This window comes from Dermacentor variabilis, unplaced genomic scaffold (assembly GCF_050947875.1).
Source record: "Dermacentor variabilis isolate Ectoservices unplaced genomic scaffold, ASM5094787v1 scaffold_15, whole genome shotgun sequence".
Taxonomy (NCBI): domain Eukaryota; kingdom Metazoa; phylum Arthropoda; class Arachnida; order Ixodida; family Ixodidae; genus Dermacentor; species Dermacentor variabilis.
The window spans coordinates 4,955,180-4,977,425 of record NW_027460313.1 but is presented as its reverse complement, the minus strand read 5'-3'; the positions used below and the strand labels follow the sequence as shown (position 1 = coordinate 4,977,425).

General features: G+C 43.5%; 1 protein-coding gene across 1 annotated transcript; it reads left to right on the top strand.

The window, feature by feature from the left end:
• Positions 1-1,800: 1,800 nt before the first annotated feature.
• On the top strand, positions 1,801-14,155 carry LOC142567977 (beta-1,4-mannosyl-glycoprotein 4-beta-N-acetylglucosaminyltransferase-like). The gene is made up of 2 exons (XM_075678073.1): positions 1,801-2,961; positions 12,962-14,155. The coding sequence occupies exons 1-2, from the start codon at positions 1,873-1,875 to the stop codon at positions 13,166-13,168; spliced, it is 1,296 nt and encodes a 431-aa protein (XP_075534188.1). The 5' UTR covers positions 1,801-1,872; the 3' UTR covers positions 13,169-14,155.
• Positions 14,156-22,246: the final 8,091 nt, after the last annotated feature.

Below are 22,246 nucleotides of genomic sequence, written 5' to 3'. Positions count from 1 at the left end.
TTTCAGCTAAGTCGGGCCAACCTTACAGAACTTGTTGGGCGAGTTACTAGAATACAACAAATGTGACATTTTTCACTGTCCTCTTGAGCAACTCAATGCATTTTTACTATGAGCTTCGGTAATTTATCAATAACAAATAATTAGGCAAATTTGATAGCATTGATTTCAACGCAAGTGCTTCAATGTATGTTTCCTAGCCTGTTGAAAATATCTAAGTAATTTATTTCCATGATAATTTCTGCTACGCTTTTAATTTTTGTCGACTGCGAATAAATCGCACGATATTTGAAAAAGTGCCACATGATTAGGCGTTTACATGCAGCGACATTACAGCCCTCAAGCATACTACCAACAAAAGATTGACGCCTCATGCTGACCGAAGACATCAATAGGCCGCAAGAAAAAAAAATGGCAGGCGATGACCAAATCCACCATCTCCGATAAAACGCCATCCGCCGCCAAAGCATCCTTGCCCTAAATGAAGCTTGAGAAAATGTAATGCGTGGTTTATCGCATATCTTGTCGCTTCAACCGACAAGGCACCTAAGCAAAAGTGGAAGGGAAGACCAATGTATTAGATCCACCTTCGTTGCTCGAGGCCTGTTTGTGTCTTCGGTCTGCGTGCCGCATCGATCATTCCTTCATCGAATATCTGAGGGCATCATTAGACAGTTGGCCGTCCGCAACCACCCCCGTACGCAGCGCGCGAGGTTGTGCGTACGCAGCGAAGCGCGAACACTCGAAAGGGCAACAGTTGGCCGGACGCAACCATTCAGAAGTTGGCTGTGGACTTGCACGCGAAGGAGCAGGTAATGTGCTACTCAGCATGGCAGCTTCTGCAAGTGCGTAGCCAATTTCAGCCGCCACTAAGTCCCACCACAAGCCGGAGTCCCATCTTCGGCAAGCGCCATATAGAAAAGTGCGCTCTCGTAGACCCGCGAGAACACGCGAAGAACGTCCCGCAGACTCCGCAGCGGACGCTACGCAGCTTTGGATAAGCTGCGGGCGCACGGAAGCTACCGTGCGTGCTCCTGCGTACTGCTCATGCGCACTGTCGCTTCCGCGCGTTCCCTGCATACGTAGAGCTTCTGCGGACGCCCAACTGTGTATTCTCGCTGCGCGTGAGCGCGTAGTCCCGTGGTACTTTTCTTTAATTTCGCGCACTTTTCTTGCAGCCCGGCAAAACATAAAACACCCTATTTTGATATCATGGAAAGAAGCTATTTGGGTATTTCTCGGTAGGCTCTACAACTGCTACATTGAAGAAATTGAGTTTAAATTAATCCTTTAAGATTTGGTGAATTAAATGGTGTTAGTTAACTGGGTAGCTAATCGTAAAACATGAAATGCAAGTTAGTATGCGAAGCTAATCTTTCTGAGCAATGCCTTCAAAACAGTTTTATAAAGTGCAAACTCGCCCATACAACACAGCGCGTCCACTAATGACCGCCTATGTGTCAGACTTCCAAAATTCAATTGCGTATCCGTGAAAGCACTGTGCCACGCCAGATAAATGCTGCAGTAGCTAAGTTACACAGATGAGGGTAATGTGCAGATTTGTCGACAAAACAGCACGTCGCAAAGCAGCTGAAACACGTCATCCGAGCGGTGCAAGGAACATTGCGTGCCTTCTTGTTTTATCAGGTAAAAGGCCTTCGCTACTTCGTGGTTAGAAAACGGCTCAATTTTTTCCGAATTGCTGGCATAAGCGGAAGCGGTGTGCTCGAAACAGCTGCTGAGAGCAGTCATAAAAGAACACAAACACTGGCGAAGTGCAGCAGCTGCTGTCTCACAATTTGTTCCGCGAGCACCTTTGAAGCAGAAAGCATAACGCAGCATTCCGTTCATGTCGCTTTGAACGTTCCCGGTGCCATGTTCAGAAGACTTCGTAGGGTTGTGTTCCCCTTGTGCCTAATAGGACTAGTTCCAGCCGCAGTGTTTTTCAGTGCCATCCATTTCAAATGGTCACTAGAAACGAAGTTTTCGAAGTCTATCAGCGCACTGCTCGCTGACGGGGCAGCTAAAATCAGTCGTCATATTGTCGCGGGCCGTGAGAACGCCGGTATTAGCAAACCATCGACCACACCGACAACTGACATCGCTGTGAAGGCGGTGACCACGAATTCCAAAGATTCACTCGGATGCTTTCCGGAGGGAACGGCTCCTGGCATCTCGACGATCATGTGCGTTTGTCGCAAGGGTTGGAACGGTGCCGAGTGTTCCATTCCTGACGCCGTGTGGAACACAAAGATGTTCCGGGTTTGGTACTCCAAAGGACGTATCACGCGCCGCTCGAAACCGCGTGCCATCGTCAACGGTTTCGTGTTCAACCACGAACTAAGCCTACTGGAAATCCGTATCAACGAGCTTGGCGACGCTGTCGATCACTACATTGTGTGCGAGTCCAACTACACTTTCTTCGGGACACCGAAACCACTTCACCTGCGGTCCAGCCTAAGTGCCGGATTTCTGCGTGAGCATGCGCACAAGATCATCCTGATAAATATAGGTGTTTACAACTATGGCGACGGCAACCCGTGGGCACCCGAGAATTACTTCCGCAGGTCCGTATGGCTCGAAGGCCAGGGCCATCTGAAGAACCTCCACGACGACGACTTATTCATGATAGCAGACGCCGACGAAATACCAACCCGCGACGTCTTGCTCTTCCTGAAGCACCACGACGGGTACGGCGAGCCGGTGGGTGTCAGTCTGCGCTGGTTCCTTTACGGCTTCTACTGGGAGAACGCGAAACCGGTTGAGGTCGCTGGCGCCTGCACGGTGGCGTTCTTGCGCTACGTGTATGACAATGACACCCTCAGACTTCGCAAAGCAGACTCTTACATCTCTAAGCGCCTTCCCTACACGGGAACGTCCCAGGGTCACTGGACCATCACGGGAACGTGGCCTCGTTACGCTGGCTGGCATTGCTCGTGGTGCTTTGACGTTCACGGCATTCAGGTATACTATGTTCTCGGTCGCGCGCTAATATAGAACGTAAGCGCGATAATGATTCAGCATCGTGATTTAGTGGAAACGTTTTGAGGCACTTGGCACAATGGAAACACAGAAAATTAGAAACCCTAATTTTAGGTGCTTCCGTTTCAGTTTAAGTTTATTGTTCGTTCAAGATACATAGTTGGTTGTGAGTAGCATAGAGTAGTATACATTTTGCTTTATCTTCTCAAACTACGTTACCCAATAGTTTGGCATTTCTGTCAGTTTTGCTACAATGAGCGCAAGGAAATATTAAAAAATAGATCCAGCGTGAAACTTGAATTCTGAAAATAATTAGTTCGGGAATAATGTGCTACATGCAGCAAGCTTAATGAAAACAACTCTTGTGCACCTCAAAGTAGCTTCGAACCTCTTAAAAACTTTTACAATTCCCTGAAACGTTCGGGATGACGACAACATTCGCTTTCATGTGTGTTCATTCGCGGAATGTGCGAGACGAATATATTGAAACCGGAGGAAGCCTATCAATCACACGAAAATGCTTTCACCACTGAGCTGTTTAAAATTTTCCATTCTATATACGTTAAAATTTTATTTACAATGTTCGGTATCGTTTTTTTTTCATTTCGGTAATTAGGCTTTGTTATTAGTAGCGCAAGTAAACAATCTCTGCCTTCGCGTACAAGTCAGGTGAACTGAATTTATTAGTGCTATCCTTCATGGGCGATTTCTTGGCGTTTCCTTATTTAGTGTAACAAGTAGGTGGTATTTGAGTATATACCACTCGCGGTAGCTTAGTGGCAATGGCGTTACAGTGCAGAGTTCCAGGTCGCAGGTTGGTTTCAGGCTGCGGAAGCTGCATTTCAATGGGGGCTCCAGCAATGGGAGGCTTCGTCAATAATATCCGACGAGACAAGGCCAACGGTCCACAAATAGGGGAAGAAGTGCATGCCACGGAGACCCGTATATTTTGGCAAATTGAGCATGACAACTGAGCAAGCAAGAAAATATGCCGATTATATGTGAATGCCAAGGTTTCCATCAAAAAGAAAGATCTTATGGAGACTTGAAGGGGGCATTCAGGAGGGCACATTTGACGTTTGACCAGCAACGCCCGATCATATTACGTCGAAGATATCACTTAACGGCACAATTAATTCGACACGTATCCGGGAAAGCTTTTAACGGTGGGATGCGTGACAAACTCGTTCATATAAGAATCAGATTTTGGGTAATCCGAGGATGACAAGATGAGAAAGAAAGAACACGACACAGGGCGTCCTCGCATTTGATGTTCGCCCTGGGCCAGGGATGTGGGCTTTGCGCCCTGGCACCTTCTTCCAAGCGCATGGGGAAAAAAATACGGCAATGTTTTGTGTGCAGACGGTACAGATCGAGACCTTCGCAACAAGAAATACCTGCTCTTCCTGTCGAGAGACACTCGAGCGTTAGGCATAGATGGCCTTGATTTCACCGGTTCTCTGCGAGAAGCTACAACTAAAGAAGGTATTGTCACAGTTTGTGTGCTTTTTACATGCGCCGTCACAAGAGCTGAACAACTGGTAGAGAGGTCTCAACTCAAAGTTCTCTACAAAAATATCAGCGTTCTGTAACTTGAAGTGTAATGGCTCAGCAATCAATTACGACTTGCAAGAAAACTGCCAAAGGATTTAAAGTAGTGACGACAAGATTACATAGTGAAGCAAATGAAGATTGCGTTGCCAGTGACCATGTTAATGGAAATTCAGTCCGGAAAACTCACCTTGGTGAGGTAGTTTTGATGAAACAGTTATCCGTAGTTTGAAGTTGTCTCTGCGAAAAGTGATTGCTCGACGTTTACTACACATTGAAAATGGCATACGTAATCTAATATATGCAGCAGAAGGTACAATGAATAAGCAACGGCTAATACAGATCGGTGGTAACTGTGTTAGACAGGATACCAGTAAACAATCGCAGGACACGAAAGATCTGATCTAGAAACGCCAATGTACGAAAGCCTCTAACCCTAGAGCTAGAATAGAACTGGCAGAACTTTCTAAGTTAATGAACAAGCGTAAGATAGCTGACATAAGCAAGTATAATATGGATAGAATTGAACATGCTCTCAGGAACGAAGGAAGCCTGAAAGCAGTGAAGAAGAAACAAGGAATAGGCAAGAATCAGATGTATGCGCTAAGAGACAAAGCCGACCGTATCATTACTAATATGGATGAGATAGTTGAAGTGGCTGAGAAGTTCTATAGAGGTTTATACAGTACCAGTGGCACCGACGACGATAATGAAAGAGAGAATACTCTAGAGGAATTTGAAATCCCACAAGTAACGCCGGAAGAAGTAAAGAAAGCCTTGGGAGCTATGCAAATGGGGAAGGCAGCTGGGGAGGATCAGGTAACAGCAGGTTTGTTGAAGGATGGTGGGCAGATTGTCCTAGAAAAACAGACCACCCTGTATACGCAATGCCTCATGACCCCTAGCGTACCGGAATCTTGGAAGAACGCTAACATAAACCTAATCCATAAAAAAAGGGACACCAAAGACTTGAAAATGTATAGACTGATCAGCGTACTGTCCCTTTGCCTACAAAGTATTTCCTAAGGTAATCGCAAATAGAATCAGGAACACCTTAGACTTATGTCAACCAAAGGACCAGGCAGGATTCTGTAAAGGCTACTAAACCACAGACCATATTCACTCGATCAATCAGGTGATAGATAAATGTGCGAAATATAACCAACCGTTATATATAGCTTTCATTGATTACGGGAAAGCGTTTGATTCAGTCAAAACCTCAGCAGTCATGCAGCATTACGGAATCAAGATGTAGACGAGCCGTATCTAAAAATACTGAAATATATCTATAGCGGCTCCACAGCCACCGTGATCCGCCATAAAGAAAGCAACAAAATCCCAATAAAGAAAGGCGTCAGGCAGGGAGGTACTACCTCTCCAATGCTATTCACAGCGTGTTTACAGGAGGTATTCAGAGACCTGGATTGGGAAGAATTGGGGATAAGAGTTAATGGAGAGTACCTTAATAACTTGCGATTCGCTGATGATATTGCCTTGCTTAGTTACTCAGGGGACCAATTGCAATGCATGCTCACTGACCTGGAGAGGCAAAGCAGAAGGCTGTGTCTAAAATTAATATGCAGAAAACTAAAGTAATGTTTAACAGTCTCGGAAGAGAACAGCAGTTTACGATAGGTAGCGAGGCCCTGGAAGTGGTAAGGGAATACATCTACTTAGGGAAGGTATTGACCGCGGATCCGGATCATGAGACCAAAATAATCAGAAGAATAAGAATTGGCTGGGGCGCGTTTGGCAGCATTATCAGGTCATGAACAGCAGGTTGCCATTATCCCTGAAGAGAAAAGTGTATAACTGCTGTGTATTACTTGTGCTCACGTACGGGGCAGAAACATGGAGGCTGACGAAAAGGGTTCTACTTTAATTGAGGACCACGCAAGGAGCTGTGGAAAGAAGAATGATGGGTGTAACGTTCAGAGATAAGAAAAGAGCAGAATGGGTGACGGAACAAACGCGAGTTAATGACATCTTAGTTGAAATCAAGAAAAAGAAATGGGCATGGGCAGGACATGTAATGAGGAGGGCAGATAACCTATGGTCATTAAGGATTACGGACTGGATTCCAAGGGAAGGGGATCGTAGCAGGGGGCGGCAGAAAGTTAGGTGTGTGGATGAGAATAAGAAGTTTGCAGGGACAACATGGCCACAATTAGTAGATGACCGGGGTAGTTGGAGAAGGGAGAGAGATCCCTTTGCCCTGCAGTGGGCGTAACCAGGCTGATGATGATGATGATGATGATGATGATGATGATGATGATGATGATGAACATACGTTTATCGTGAACCTGGAGGACTCACTCCTTGATTGCCTGAGGACTTGGTTGGAGGATGGAGTAAACCGGGTGGAGTCATCAATGAAGAATGGCACGCAAACCTTCAACAAATGTGTAGACTGCGCGAAGTGGATAGTAAAGCATGAAGGAATAGATGGCCCTCCGAGTACTCGAAGGAAATAAGGGGCGCAATAATGAAGCATGTACCAGGAGCAGAGGAAAGGTGACATCGTCTTATTTGCAAAACAACTTCCAAGAGCATTTTGGAAAATTTACGTTGTGAAGGGAGCTTTTGCACGCGGAGCCCATATCCCTAGAGTCTACATTTTAAAGACACGTGACAGCAGGTTTCTTCGGAGGCCCTCAAAGTTGGTTTATCTGAAGGAAGGTTTATCTCTTAGCGGACATATGCGGCCCCGGGAACATGTAACAGCAGTAGATGTACATGCCATTTCTTTCTGTGCTCGTCGTAATGTCCTTGTGTAAGTCTACGCTGCGAAACAATATTAATCGCTTTCCATCTAGGCAGAATTGGTTCCAATAGTTGCAAGGGGGGAGTCGAACTTATCACCTTGCGCTCCCGGAAGTTTGCGTATGCTTTATTATTATTATTATTATTATTATTATTATTATTATTATTATTATTATTATTATTATTATTATTATTATTATTCATACTGACAGCTCATGCGCCGACAGGAGTTGCGCTTAACTTGCTGTTGCATACAAACTAAACATAGTACATGTTTATAGAATTCTATAGAAGGCAATCAAGATAGGAAAGCACATATGAGCAAATCTACTATCTATTGTGGCAAGTTGTTCTATGCTTCCAACTAATAAAGAACGTTTGAATGATTATGTTCTATAATTAAGTGGTTTATTATGTTTTCAATGCTTTGTTCTGTGGCTGCCAGGGTTATGTAATGTGATGTGTTTTTCTAAGTCTGCTTTATAGTCCCCGCTTAATACGTGAAAAAAGCGTGCCAGCCTGTTATGCTGCATTTTCTGCTTGACGCTCATGAGACCAGCTCTGCTTCTAAGTTCATATAAAGCCTGTCATAAACTAGGTTCACTCGTTTTCCACTCGACTTCTCATTTTTAGCGCATTCTCAAAGACACTTTCTGCAGTGTAACACGTTGTTTGAAAAATCATCGATCGCTAATCAAAACGTTCGTGCCTTTCAACTCGGGAAAATTACGCTAATTTCCTGTTTTTCCTTGGTCATATAGGCGGAAAATAATTGGCGTGGCTTTTGATTGTTTTTTTTTCAGACGGTGCATGCACTCAATGCTGCGGGGAGGAGTACCAATCACAGAAAATATTTTTTCTTGCTTCCCTCTCGCGAAATCCGCCTGTATTTCGTTGTCTTGTGCAGGCAGACAGATGATGATAAGGCTATTGCATTACTGACGATTTTCCATATCGTCAACTTTTGTATATAGCACAGTGACTGTTTCATTTAGACGAAAGACCGTCCGCGGTGTGTCATCAAAAGAAGACTCAAGTTTAACTTAGCGGTCCTCAATATTTCTTATCGCGGTACTATTTTCCTTCACTTCCTTTTGAACTGCTTTTACGTTTATTGTCACTTAAGGTATTGGTACGTGAATACGATTCTTTGATATTACGTTGTAGTTGTACCAATTCACACATAACTTCTATTTGCGAAAGAACTAATAATAATAATAATAATATATGGGGTTTTACGTGCCAAAACCACTTTCTGATTATGAGGCACGCCGTAGTGGAGGACTCCGGAAATTTAGACCACCTGGGGTTCTTTAACGTGCACCTAAATCTAAGTACACGGGTGTTTTCGCATTTTGCCCCCTTCGAAATGCGACCGCCATACCCGGAAAGAACTAACTAACCCACTTTTCTCGAAAGTCTGATAGGTTGCTATTTGTTGAAATTTATTTGTATTTGCTCCTAATCTCTTGTTGGGCAGTGCGACTTATGATGAGGGTCATTCCGCACCAAACCAACCAGCGTTTTTTCGACCATCACTGATATAGCTGAAAAAATTTCCACATGTTTGTTGGAGTTCAAAACTCATCCTCCACGTTTATTTTTCTTTCCTTGCCAAAAATTTTGTAGAATTTTGAGGACAATTTGCTTTTCCTGCCAAGCTCAGCTAGACGGCATGAATCAACGTTTTTTTTCTCTAAGACACATTATACGATCCTCTCCTTCAAATTGCGTTTATGGCAACCCAAAGATGCGATGTGACTGCAAAAATTGCCAATTTTATAAATATTTGAATACTTCGATTGATTCTGGCACTAGGAAAAGCATGTAAAATTGCAAAGCTTGAGTTTTTTTCTCGAAAAGTAGAAAAATCTGGAAGGCACATATAAAATATATACTGGTAGCCCAGCTAACACAGTACAGCTGAAAAATATTTAAAATATCGAAGGTTTAGAAGCTTCCATGGAAAAAAAACTGTAAATTTTTATTTTTTTGCAAAATGCTCCATATTCAAGGTAAAAAAAGGTGCCTTGGTGATCGGCCTAAAATGGATGCATTACATCATTAGATAGCCCTACGTGTCTACTATGCATGTGGGAAGTTATAGAAAGGTATTATTTTTAAACGCATGAAATGTTTTTTTTTATTTTCAGTACGTGGATCACGTAAACAGCGTACAAATATCAAGCGTAGCCGTCTCGAAATGACATATTATAACAAAGTGAGCCCAAGAAACTGTTCAGCAAGGAGCTTGTGGCTTTTTTATTGTATGCAAACCAAGAAAAGCGATTTACAACACCGTATCCCTGACTTTTTTTTCCATGGCTACGAAAAATTACTGTCAACCGCGTCTGAATACATGAGCCTGAACATAGCCCGCATCACTTTTATAGCCGAGCAGGTGCCGGCTGTCGAACAGCTTTAACACTTCTTGTCTTCGACGAAGGCATGAATGCAACTTTTAGTTGAAAAAGTGTCGTCGGCTTAAACTAATGTAAAGACCTGCTTCCGTTAATGCGCATATCATTCGCAAACCTGGACGACAGTTCTACCTCCCGCTTAGATATTGCATTCTGCGGCACCCAAATTGGTTTTATATATAAAAGATTTTTACGTGCCCAGTCGTACAGCTCAAACGGTGTCAAAATCTGCCTTGAGAAGGCCTTTGTAGGCTTGCCTTCGCAGCCACGATTGCACATGTGGTTCATCAGAAGAGTCCATCGAGTGAGAGTAGACTACAATCGGGTGTACTGTTGCTTGAGAGTTGTCCCAGTATATTGACTGTGGGGCGCTCTGAATGAGAAAGCTGTAGTTTTCAGAGAAATCCATTACAACTACGGCTTCTGCAGGCGTGAGGGCGGTCTTCAAATTGCGTAGGTGCCGAGCTTGGAGCTTGGTGACAAAGTGATGCGATTTTCAGTCGCTTATCATCTCAAGGAGACGGTCTATGAAGTCATTATGGGTAAACAAGATCGTTTACAATCGGCAGCGCACTCGACTAGCCCACTGACGGACAGAAATTCTTGCTGCCAAATCCCGATTCAGTGCAGGAGAGCTCAATATCGGCGATTTGAGCGACGAATCTCCTGGGAAATTGCTGCATATACCGGTCATACAGCTCTCATTCGTTATCTCACACACAGTCATCTGAAGGAGCGAATCGATCGTTTGTAATATGCCCAAGGACTGTAGAATCAATTTTGCATTTTGGTGGTTGGTGGTAAATGCAAACGGAGTGCGTTCCCGGAGCACCGGCAAGTAAACAGTGAAGTGGCCTCAGGTAGGCGAACTTAGAAAAGCTGCACTTCAGCTCTGTGTTACTTTTCTTCCATTCCTCGCGCGCTTCCTTAAGCTTCATTAGCAGCAATCTTTTTTGCTTACCTCGGACGACAACTTTCTTGCCTGGAAGACAGATGGATATATGTTCATCCTCATAGAACTTTATTATGCTTCTTATTGTTCTGTCATCTCGTGGTCTACTTAATTTTGACGTAGGAGAACCCAAAATTCCTCCCTGTTGCCTAATTTTTATAGCAATGCGAACTTGACTTTCCAATGCACCAAAGTACTCAGCAACTTTTTTAGGGACCGTGAACGAGGCGCCAAAGCCAGAAGAGAAATTTTTCTCGACCGTTTTCTTTCTCGTACGAATCGATCTCTCACGTATTCAAGAAGCTTTTTGTAGTCTTCCGCAAGTGCGGTGGTTGGTGCCATTTCATAGGCTAGGCCTTGCACTTGAGCATCCTTACTATCATCATTGGACAAGGTGCCACCTGCGGCAGCCGCTTGTTCCTAATGGCGCTTCCGTTTTCTGCTCGAGGTCCTTCCAGTCCCATCTCGTGGTGCAGCACAGTTTGTTCAGGCGGATGCATTCCCTTCAAATGTAGACTCGCATAATGTTTCACAATCTGCCATGCTCTTATTGGCTGCGTCTAACTGCGCCCGCATTTGGAAACACCTGACCTTACACTGTGGACAGAGTCTTTCACCAGGAACCAGCCCGAAGAGAGGCACTGCTGTAGTGAGGCCCAGAGATATGACCCACATTCCCCGACGGTTTGACCCATGGTTGGAGAAAGGGTCCGAGCACATCTTTGACGCACATAGTGTCGTGAACTTCTTAATATAGACGTGATAATGGTGTGCGCGTACTGTTTCTAAACTGTCCTTGTCGCTTTTCGCACGCAATACAAGAAGACTAAGTTCACGTTCATCTAGGCTGTCAGTTCTAATCAGGAACGTGTTTTTCACTTGTGTCGTCTTATGACAGTCTTTGGGTCCCAGTGAGCAGAGCAAAAGTTGTTCATCTGAAAATAGAAAAGAAATTAACCGATTTCATGGCGAGATTTTATTTATATTGCTTTGCGTGAACGACGCGAGCGCTCTTTCTGCATTTAATTCATACTTATGTGTAAATATTTCAATTTATGAGTGTATAGAACATAGCTTTCAAATGTGCAGGACTCTCTGGGCAAATTAAGCGGTCGTGAAGTTCCATGTGCAATTGGAGAATGGTTTGCCTGGCACACACCAAGCACAAGCCGCATTGCACTGAAGCGTGCGTCTGTTCGCAATGAAATGCTGATGATGACCCCGTTTTCCTTTCGTCTACGTTTAAGACGATGCTAGCTTTGTCGTCTGGATCCCCGGCCTGCAAGCCTGGGCTGCGGAGCACCGGAATCAGTGCTCTGCCTAGCTTGACTCGTGTCGGAAAACGGCCGGTGCTGACACGAAAATTCAAACAATAACTTCTTGCGTTTAAAAAGTAATACTTTTATAACTGCCCACATGCATAGTAGACATGTAGGGATATCTAATGATGTAATGCATATATTTTTAGGCCGACCACAAAGGCACCTTTTTTTTACCTTGAATATGAAGCTTCCTGCAAAAAAATGGAAACAGTTTTTTTTCCATGCGAACTTCTAAGTCCTCGATATTTTAAATATCTTTCAGCTGTACTATGTTAGCTGGGCTACCAGTATATAGTTTGTATGTGCCTTCCAGGTTTTTCTACGTTCCGAGAAGAAAAAACTCGAATTTTCAATTTTACACGTTTTTGCTAGTGTCGGAACTAATCGAAGTATTCAAATATTTATAAAATTGGCCATTTTTGCACTCACATCGCATCTTTGGGTTGCCATAAACGCAATTTGAAGGAATGGATCATACAATGTGTCTTTAAGAAAAAAAAAAAAAACATTGATTGATGCCGTCTAGTTGAGCTTGGCAGGAAAAACAAATTGTCCTCAAAATTCTACAAAATTTTTGGCAAGGAAGAATAAAAGTGGAGGGTGAGTTTTGAACACCAACAAACATGTGGAAATTTTTTAAAGCTATATCTGTGATGGCCGAAAAAACGCTGGTTGATTTCGTGTGGAATGACCCATGACAAAATACAATAACTTTCTGCTTTCCTGAGCCATTGCACTAATACGGTAAGGCTACGCAATGGCATGCGGGAGAGTTTGCACTGTGTTCATGCTCTACGCGGCACGGGACGTAGTGCGATTGTCGGCCGTGCAGGTGCTGTTACGTTTTCTATTCCTTTCATCAATTTAAACAAAATACTGCGGTATTGGCGCACCACATATTGCATTTTCGGGTTGTGCGTTGCATCACAACTGTTACTAATGTGAGACGCATGTTCTGCTTTTTCTCTTTGCAGGTGAAGCTAACCGCGGCACAAAGAGACGACGGCATCCGGTGGGGCGATTTTGCTCAAAAACGAGACATAGAGTACATACGTGGCCTCCGCAAGAGCGGACGTTTTTTTGATGACAGCCCACCCTTGAAAAGTTGCGACGCTAACGAAGCAGCTCCGGCATACGTTAGAAATAATGCGGACCGTTTTCCATACTTGATGGTCGCCTAGCAATCAAAATCTTCGGGGGGATGCACATGGAAATACACTGAATATTGCCGCAACGCATTCATTCAAGTCATTCATGTATTTATATTCCTGAAATGATTGTCTTTCAACGTTCAATCTATTCCAGCACTTCGGAGCACAGAAGAAAAAGAGACATTCAGAGAAAGCTGTCAGAAGTCGATGTAAATGACGAAACTAACGTGCGGTACTTCACGTATGGTGGTGGTGGGGGGGGGGGGGCTTGGTGTAGCAGTAATAGAATATAGCGATTGTGAATTGCTAAGACATCGTCCACCCCACTTACGTTTTATATTTCTTGGAAGCGAAATATAACTTTGTATGCTGAGTTTCAGCCAGTCGTTTTTATCACCTCCGTACGCGCAAGCGCCTCAGTGCAAATAAAAGAATAGAAACGCAAGCATCGCTGTGTCAATGCCGATTATCTAACGAGTAATATGAGTGCCAAAATGAAGCGCCAGATGTGCATATGTCTCAATGGCTCGGACACATGCTATTGACTCTCCTTGCTTATATACAAACTCGCTGGCTAAGTGGCCATGGTATTTAGTTCTTGAGCAAGATGTCGCGGAGTCACCCGCCGCACTAGCTTGCGGGATATTGCGTTGCAATGCTGAGGTCGAAGTCGCGGGTTCGATCCCGACCCCAGCGGCCGCGTTTCCGTGGGGGTCAATTGCAAAAACGTTCGTGCACTTAGGTTGAGGTGCATGTTAGAACCCCAGTTGATCAAAGCTGATCAGGAGTCATCTAGTACGCTTGTCTCAACATCATATCGTAGTTTTGGCACGTAACATCCCAGAATTTAATTTGTTATCTCACATTGCATATTCACTTTTCAGCCGCGTCGGCTACTCCCACAGGTACAAAATATTAACGCGCCCGGATAAAGGAAACAGAGGGGGCCAAAACTATTTCGATCTTTTAGTAGGGCCTCTCTGAGAGCATCTGTCGATTATTGAATAAATCAATATCTTTGCTGAACAACAACTTAGTCAATTTCATTACAAAGGTCGAAACAGTAGAATCAGGTCACAATCACAACTACGCAACACTGTTTCAAACATTTCGCTGTTGTGAAGCGCTGTAGGCGTTCTTCGCAGCGCTAAAGTACCACACAGGTCTTCAGCGCACCATGTGCACTATCACCAATAACTGGGTGCAGCTTGCCTTGTTTCTTCGTCACATTATGAGTACTCAATTATGTGATAAATAGCATGACATGACGTATCTACAAGAATAAAGAACTGTAAGCGGGTAGAGACAAGAAATACAATAGCTGCCGATCCACTCTGTAAACTGCATGTTTGACTCCGAAACGCACATCATGGTGGCACTAATGTGGGCATAGAAATTCCCTTTGTGGTGCAACTTATGTTCCTAGAAGTAAGCGTGCGCTGCTTTTGCTGCTGTTCTCATAAGACCTTGTCATCTGATGAATAGGAAAACGTGCGCCTTACAGGAACACGCAGTGCTGGCCTATTGATTTCAGCATTACGACGTTACACAAGCATTCTGCGCACAGTTCCTTTTTGAAGTGTAGGATAGAATATTTTATTCTGGCGCACGGCGCTTATAGCAAGCAAGCTTTATCTCGACGACGATCGCTTTCCGCCGACACTTTGTGCACCGGGACTTCTGGCTTGTGACAGTACAGGTGACTTTTATAAAAAGCCGTGACAAGTGAACATTGTTGGCAGCCATGCGATAACAAACAGGCTCAGTACTACCACGGCCGTTCATTCCGCCAGTACGGGCGGTTCTCTGCAAAACGCAGTTGCCAGCTACAAACGCTGCTGATTCTGAATGTCGAGGAGCAACGGCACTAGCATACCGCAGACACCATGACTAGGATGATCGGTAATACATGATGGAAGGCACGAATTGGCACTCAGAAAAAGAGTGCAGAAAAAGAGTCAATAACAATAAGAGCCTTACTACAGTCTTAACACTAAACCGGCAGTGCACTGCACTAAACAAAATCGGCTGTCATGGTTGTGACTAATTATCGGAAACAAAAGAGACAAACAAAAATTGCATTCTCTTACGATCCAACAAAATTATGTTTGAATAACAGGGTTTATTCTGTTTTCTCGTATAAGACTTCTCTAATATGCACTGAAAGGCCTAAACAAAAAGTGCATGTTGCATCTTCAGATCTGTGCACACTCAAAAAACACGAAACGATAGTTAAGAAAGTGAAGGACACGCATTCCCTTTAGAATCGCTTCGACTTTGGTGAGCAGTGCGCAAACCTCAAGAGCAATTCATACCAACTTTCTCAGTTTTCAACTCTGGTGTGTGTTATATACCACGGCACAGGGAGCGTCGATTTGAAAGCACTATACAAACAGTGGCTCGTCTGTTTTCCACAACGAAAGAGACAGCACATTGAAAGCGAAAAAAAAAATTCCTGGCTCTCCCGTAATCAAGAGTACATGTAGGCATGAGATGGTAACCGGTAAAACATATTGGTTGGAGATGATACTAGCCACAATCTTAGAATGGATGTAGTGCATGTTTGCTACGGCACACCCCACCACACCACACCGCATCACACCACAGCCCGCCATACGTTGCCAAGCTAGAAGAAGAATACCGGCTGTAGGTGGCATGACAAGCAGCCAAAGACACCAGGGAGACGGAGTGCACTGCCCAGCTAGAGGAAAAAGATCGACTTAAGGAGGCGCCACCTAGCGTGGCGCCACCTCTGGAGGACGCAAAACCCACGCTGTGCAACTTCCGGACCGCTGGCGTTCAAAACAGGCAACTATTTCTGAAAACCAAAAGATGACAATGATGTGTATGGGGCCCTGTATGTGCGTTTGGAACGTCGCTATTGGAAATGACAAATAAAACGTCAGCGTACTAGAAGTTACAGCTTGAGCAATATTGTCAGCAAACATAAGGTAGAATTCAGAAGCAACATTTTTTGTGACTTTGTCTGGTGGAAACTAGCGCATGTAATGCGGTCCTCTACAAACGGTTGGGGCCCAAGACCACATTTCCTTAAGTTTTGACTGGTTGCCGGGATGATATCGTTTTGTTCTCGCAACTTGGTCGGATAGCGGCTCTGGCTTTTGGCTCAAGGTCACTTGAAGGTCACCGACAACTGGAACTAAAAGCATTTAGAAAGAAAATAAATTATGGGGTTTTACGTAGCAAAACCAGAATTACAAGGCACGCCGTAGTGGCCACTCTGCAATAATTCTGACCACCACGTGTTCTTTAGCGTGCGCCATAAACTAAATATACTGATGTCTTCGTCCCCATTGAAATGCCACAGCTGTGGCCTGGATTTGATAGCGCAACCTCTTGCTTAGCAGCTCAACACCATAGCCACTAATCAACCAGGGCGGGTAAAAGCATCTCATGCCTAAGAACGTGCACGCCTTGCTAAATACGCGACTTTGCTCCGTGGTAAACAAGATGCTATCAATACTTGATACTTATTATGAGATTTCCCACGTAATATCGCATCGGTTTTGAAATAGAATGTGGAACCGCCAAGGAACACTGCATAAAGAAACAAACAGTGCGAAGATTGTAATCTTCCATGAACGCTATAGAGTTTGACAAAGCCATATGAATAAAAATATTGAAACTGTCACACCATGGAACAAGCTGAAAGTGGACCTGTCAGCATGTAAGGCTTAATTTGAACCACCGCGTTTTAATGGGTGATACCCCATGCAATCGACATGCATGCAGCGTGTTGGTTTCGAAGATGCCCGACTTACCGCGCGATCCACTGCACATATGTCCTTCCGTATCAAACGCACATGAAACTATAGACGCAATCAAATACGTCACGCTTACCGGGGTATCGTAGTTTGTGGCCGGTTAGGTTTGCATTTTATCTGTCGTAAAACACTTTGTGTCATTTGAAGGCTGTCGCATCGAAAAAACAGTACCTTTCTGGTTTTGGTTAAGCGTACTCCAACTTCTTTCTACTTGACTTTCAGTTTGGAAAATATGTTCGGCGCAGCGCATTTGGCCTTCTGTCTCCCGTTTTGCTTGCTTAGGTGGGCAAACTAAAGGAAACTCATTCAGGCTCACTCACTACATACAATTTTGCTTAGAATTTATTCACGACTTAGACTCAGGGAAGTTCTATTCAGCTGTGCTCACTCGGACTAAGAACTACAAGAATTTTACTGAGCCGGGATCACTCAGAACCATACTCAAGCGCCTTTTCGAGTTTGAGTGAATCCAGTTATCAGTAAGTTCGCCAACCTACGTTTTCGGTAACTAGTTTTTACACATGCTTTGTTGTGTTTTTATTTTGCAGGCATGTGGAGCAGGGAAGGTCAGGCGACGCAGTGTATGCGATTCCCGTGAATGTTCTCTGCAGTGTTGTTTACTCCCGCATTGTCTGCATATAAATACACTCTACTAAATACACTCTACAAGAACCAACGATGAGAAATCGACGCAAAGCTGCCTATTGATATTGGACGTCTCCTGTAATTTGAAAATGTTTTTATTACTTAAGCTGCCTCATATAACGAAATAGATAGTCAGTATAAGGAACAAATACTGCCTGTGTCTCTTTCCGGCTCATTCCTGTACTTCATCTACTTTTTATTTGTTCTTTTTTGCATTGGGGGGGGTATCAAAAAGCTAAAAATATTCGTGGCAGTAAAACACCACCTCCATTCTTCTCGCTTCACATCCAATACTATCACGCACTTTTTCAATAAAGCTCATTGCATGCACTTATAAAATTTCGAGTATGATTCGGCTTGTGTGAACACTACAAGGTAATATGTTACACCATTCACACAAAATTGAATTCACATATTCATCCTCAAGCGGGCGTCATGTATGAAAAGCAGCCACTCTAAACGCTGCAAATACTAGACGGCGTGCGCCATTCGGTCGTACAAGTTGCACAAAGGCATTCCTGTCAACCATGTATTGTGCAGGGCGTACACTTCAATCACAGTCCTTGCTAACTGGCAGGGTCTTGTTTCCGATGGGGATGGGGGATCTGTTCTATATTATGCATTAGGAAGAAGGTCATCCCTGCGGAAAGACAATAGGAGAAAGAGGAGGTAGTCCTAGAAAAAAATTCTGCAGGTCCAACGAACATCTTGCAATCTATGTGAAGCGAGGCTTTCATGAAGCGGTTAATCAAATGCTCTTCATTTGCCCAGTTCATTCCTGCGCCTTTGGCGTAAAGGGTAACTGGTATGCGCGCTTGTGCTCTTAAGCTCCCGTGCTATGCAATGGGACACACACGGCGATCACCCCAAAAAGATAGTTGGCGTTGACACAAAAGAAATATAGTGCGATTGTGCCTCCGAAAGTCATAACCAATTTGTATAGGTAGGAGATTTTATTTGAGACTTCAATGCAAGTGATATATCACTAGGTCGCATGAGTAAAACATAATCATTGATTTCTCGCTACGAATAAGGATATTGCACAATACCTGGAGGGATCCCGAACTGCGACCTGGTATTACTTTAAGTGCACGAGTCATGCCGGATTACGGCAGCTGTACCTTTTAGTTGTAAGGATTGCAAGGTCAATCACTCGTGGTCTTTGGTCGATTTACTTTTGCGATCACTGATTTCTCAAATAGGCTAAAAGAAACAAATCGCAGTTTTACATGGGAACAATGGAAAATGAACTCTAAACTATTACATACCTCATTGTATGACTCATCATGTAATTGCGAAAGCCAATTATGAGAGCGTGGACAAATAAGTGATGAGTGCGAAGTTTTCGACTAGCGGAACAAAATGAAAGTGATAGGTATGTCCCGGATTTTGTTTTACGAACTCAAAAACAAAGGACGATTGGGTTAACGCGACGCTTGAAATGCTGGCAGCGCTTTAATGCAAAAAACGGGGCATGTATACCATGCTGAAGTGACTAGCGCAAGAGTGGACACGGGACATTAAAATGGTGACAAGGACAAGCGCTTGCCCTTGTCGTCTTTTTAGTGCCCCTTCTCCACTCTTGCGCTAGTCACTTCAGCATGGAATACCAACTAGCCAGTTCTCACACTCTGCTTCAGTCTCAAACTCAAACTGCTAAAAATCTGATCGAGTTCAAACACATCAAATTACAGAGAAGGCGAACATGACTGCAAGCTAGGAGAAGGAGCTTGGAGATATTTCTCTCGATTATAAATTCCTACGCGCAGGAGGCAAAAGCTTGGGATGGACTTAGAAAGCTTACTTGGCAGCAGCGAGGATAGCCCGTCAACCTTCTCAAGTTTTCCTTGTAGATTTGGAGCTCTGACCGTTCTAGCAATTAACTGCTTACCTCGTGCCCTGATATCAGCTTGTGCAAGGTGGGCTGTGGTGACCACGCGTCACTGCCGGGGACGTCACGACCACCAGGGTGAAGAGCAAGCTACGCGTGACTATATATATTACTGCATCTACGATCGGCAACCACTTGACAGCAGCGAGGGCAGCCCGACAACCTTCTTAAGTTTTTTTTGCATATTTGCAGTTCAGACCATTCTATCAATCAACTGCGTACCTCGTGTCCTGATATCAGCTTGTGCAATGTGTGCTGTGGTGACCACGCGTGACTTCCGGTGACGTCACGACCACAAAGGCGAAGAGAAAGCTACGCGTGACTACATAAAGAACTCCATCTCCGATATGCGACCACTTTGCAGCTGCGAGGGCAGCTCAAGATCCTTTTCAAGATTTCCTTGTATATTTGCAGATTAGATTATTACTCCCCACAATCAGTGCACGAAGCACTCCGAGTTCTGCCTTAGCTGCCGCCAATACCAGCGCTCGCGTGCGTTTTTAATTCTCTCGTGCATGTTATGGCTGATTCCGCTCAGGCTGTTGAAGAACTTAAGAAGAAAATACCGAATTTAACATCTAAGCTAGAGCGCGAGCAAAGAAAATAACTAAGCGAACTAGAGACAAGTATAGAGCTCTCTCATGACGAACGCGAGCTGGTCAAGCATGATAAAGATGACACTTCAAAAGAAAACAAGGAGCTCAAGGTAATTATTAGCACAAAACTTGTAGGTGTCACGAAACTTTTCGAGCACAAAGTTAGCCAGTTTGCACCGAGTGCACATTTTGTTTCCGTTACTCTACTTTGCAATGGTTCTGTCCTCACAAGACGTCAATAAAAATATTCACGTATCTAAAAATGTTTTCACTTATGTTCACTTGAATATGCGGTCCCTGAGAAACAAGGAGGATGAACTTTCAGTTTCCTTAAATGAATTTGTTTTCAGTTTTGTTCTGATAATGTCGACAGAGGCATGGTATTCTGCAAACATATTTTTAAGCGTAGATGTTGTCAAACCTTCTTCCTTAATGGACCAAACAAGCAAGGTGGTGGTCTAGAAGTGTTCGCTAAAATTCAAATAGAATGTGAGACACTGAGTTTTCATTATGTCCGACCGTGTAGCATGTCTGAACCTAATATTTCGCAAGTTTGTTGACACTGTATCGGCTGCCAAACGGAATAATTGAACTTTTCATCGAATACTTTGAAAGGCTTCTGAAATATCTTAATTCAAAAAACATGAAAATAATTCTTGGCGGAAATCTAAATATTGATATCATACAATCTTGCCACTATAAAGAAGCACTTTTTCCAGCAAGCGAATCATCTCGTCATGCTACTGGATGCTGCGCCAACACGTTATATTCCACACAGCAACACTGATTGACCGTTTTCTTACCAATACAAACACACAAAATCTGAATGCCGGTGTTCTGTTTTGTGATATGAGTGACCACTTTTCTTTTTATTTGTTTATCAAAGGTGAAGATAAGCCAACACGTGCGCAAATGAATGATGTAAAAATACAACAAAATATAACGCCCGTGACTTTAAACACCTTATATGCGTGCTTTGAAAAGGAAACTTGGATTGTCGTCTTTCACTCCTTACCTGCCGATGCATCATACGAGGACTTCATTCTAGCTTTCATACTGATTTATTTTGAGCATTTTAGAGAAAACATTTGCGAACATGTAACAAAAGCCGGAAACCATGAATTAAGTGCGAATCTTTACGAAAAATAAAAAGAAGGAAGCAAGATTGTTAAAGAATATTATGAAGACCAGATCAGAGGATTTTAGCAGTTATAAAAATATTGATACAAGGTAATAATTTTCTGAAAAATAAAAAAGCTGCTTCCTGCACGACCAGTTCAGCAATGCGTGCCGTAAGAGCAGTGCGAAGATGTGGAGTAAACTGAACACTTTCCCTAATCGCACAGCGATCTCGCCAGCAATCACGGAGCTAACTCTTCAAGGACATCATACTAAGGATTTGAACTCGCAGAACAATTTAATAACTTTCTAAGACACATTGTGTCCTGTCTTCAAAGTCCAAGTATGACTAAACATCTCCCAGAACAGATACCCTTGCAGCATGCAACCAATAAGGCGGAAATATGTGTTATATTTAACTCGTTTAAACAAAGCAAAACACGAGATTTTGATGACATACATATTGCTCAGGTTAAACACATGGTTAAAATAATAGCTCCAGCCTTGACTTACACATATTACCTACCAATACCTACAGGTTGTTTTCCAAAGTTATTGTAAGTAGGTGTTTAAGCATGTCTTTTCAAAGTGTTCATAAAAATGACGTGGTCAACTGTAGGCCCATTTTCATTCTGCCTATTTTCTTCAAAATAATTCAAAAGAAGTTACTTTGTAAACGACTAATAAAGTGTTGCATGAAGTTTGAGTTGATTAATTTATCGCAATATAGTTTCCTACCAAATTGTCCACAGAAACCTCTCTGATAAAACAATAAGAAATAATAAAAACACTGTAAATACAGCACACCATGACACAGCTTACCCATCTCATACGGCGGATGGCCAATCGCCACAACGCCTTCAAGCAGCAGGATACCTTGCGAATGGTACAAGCCCTCCTCTACAGCGGCATTACATGCGGAACTCATTACCTCAGCCAGAAGACAGGGGAGAAACATAAGCTAAATCTTCAAATACGAAAGACCATGAAAGTCGCTCTATGACTGCCAACAATCGCCTCGAGTGACAGATTGCTTAGCATGAGAGTTCACAACTAGTGGAAAAACTCGTGG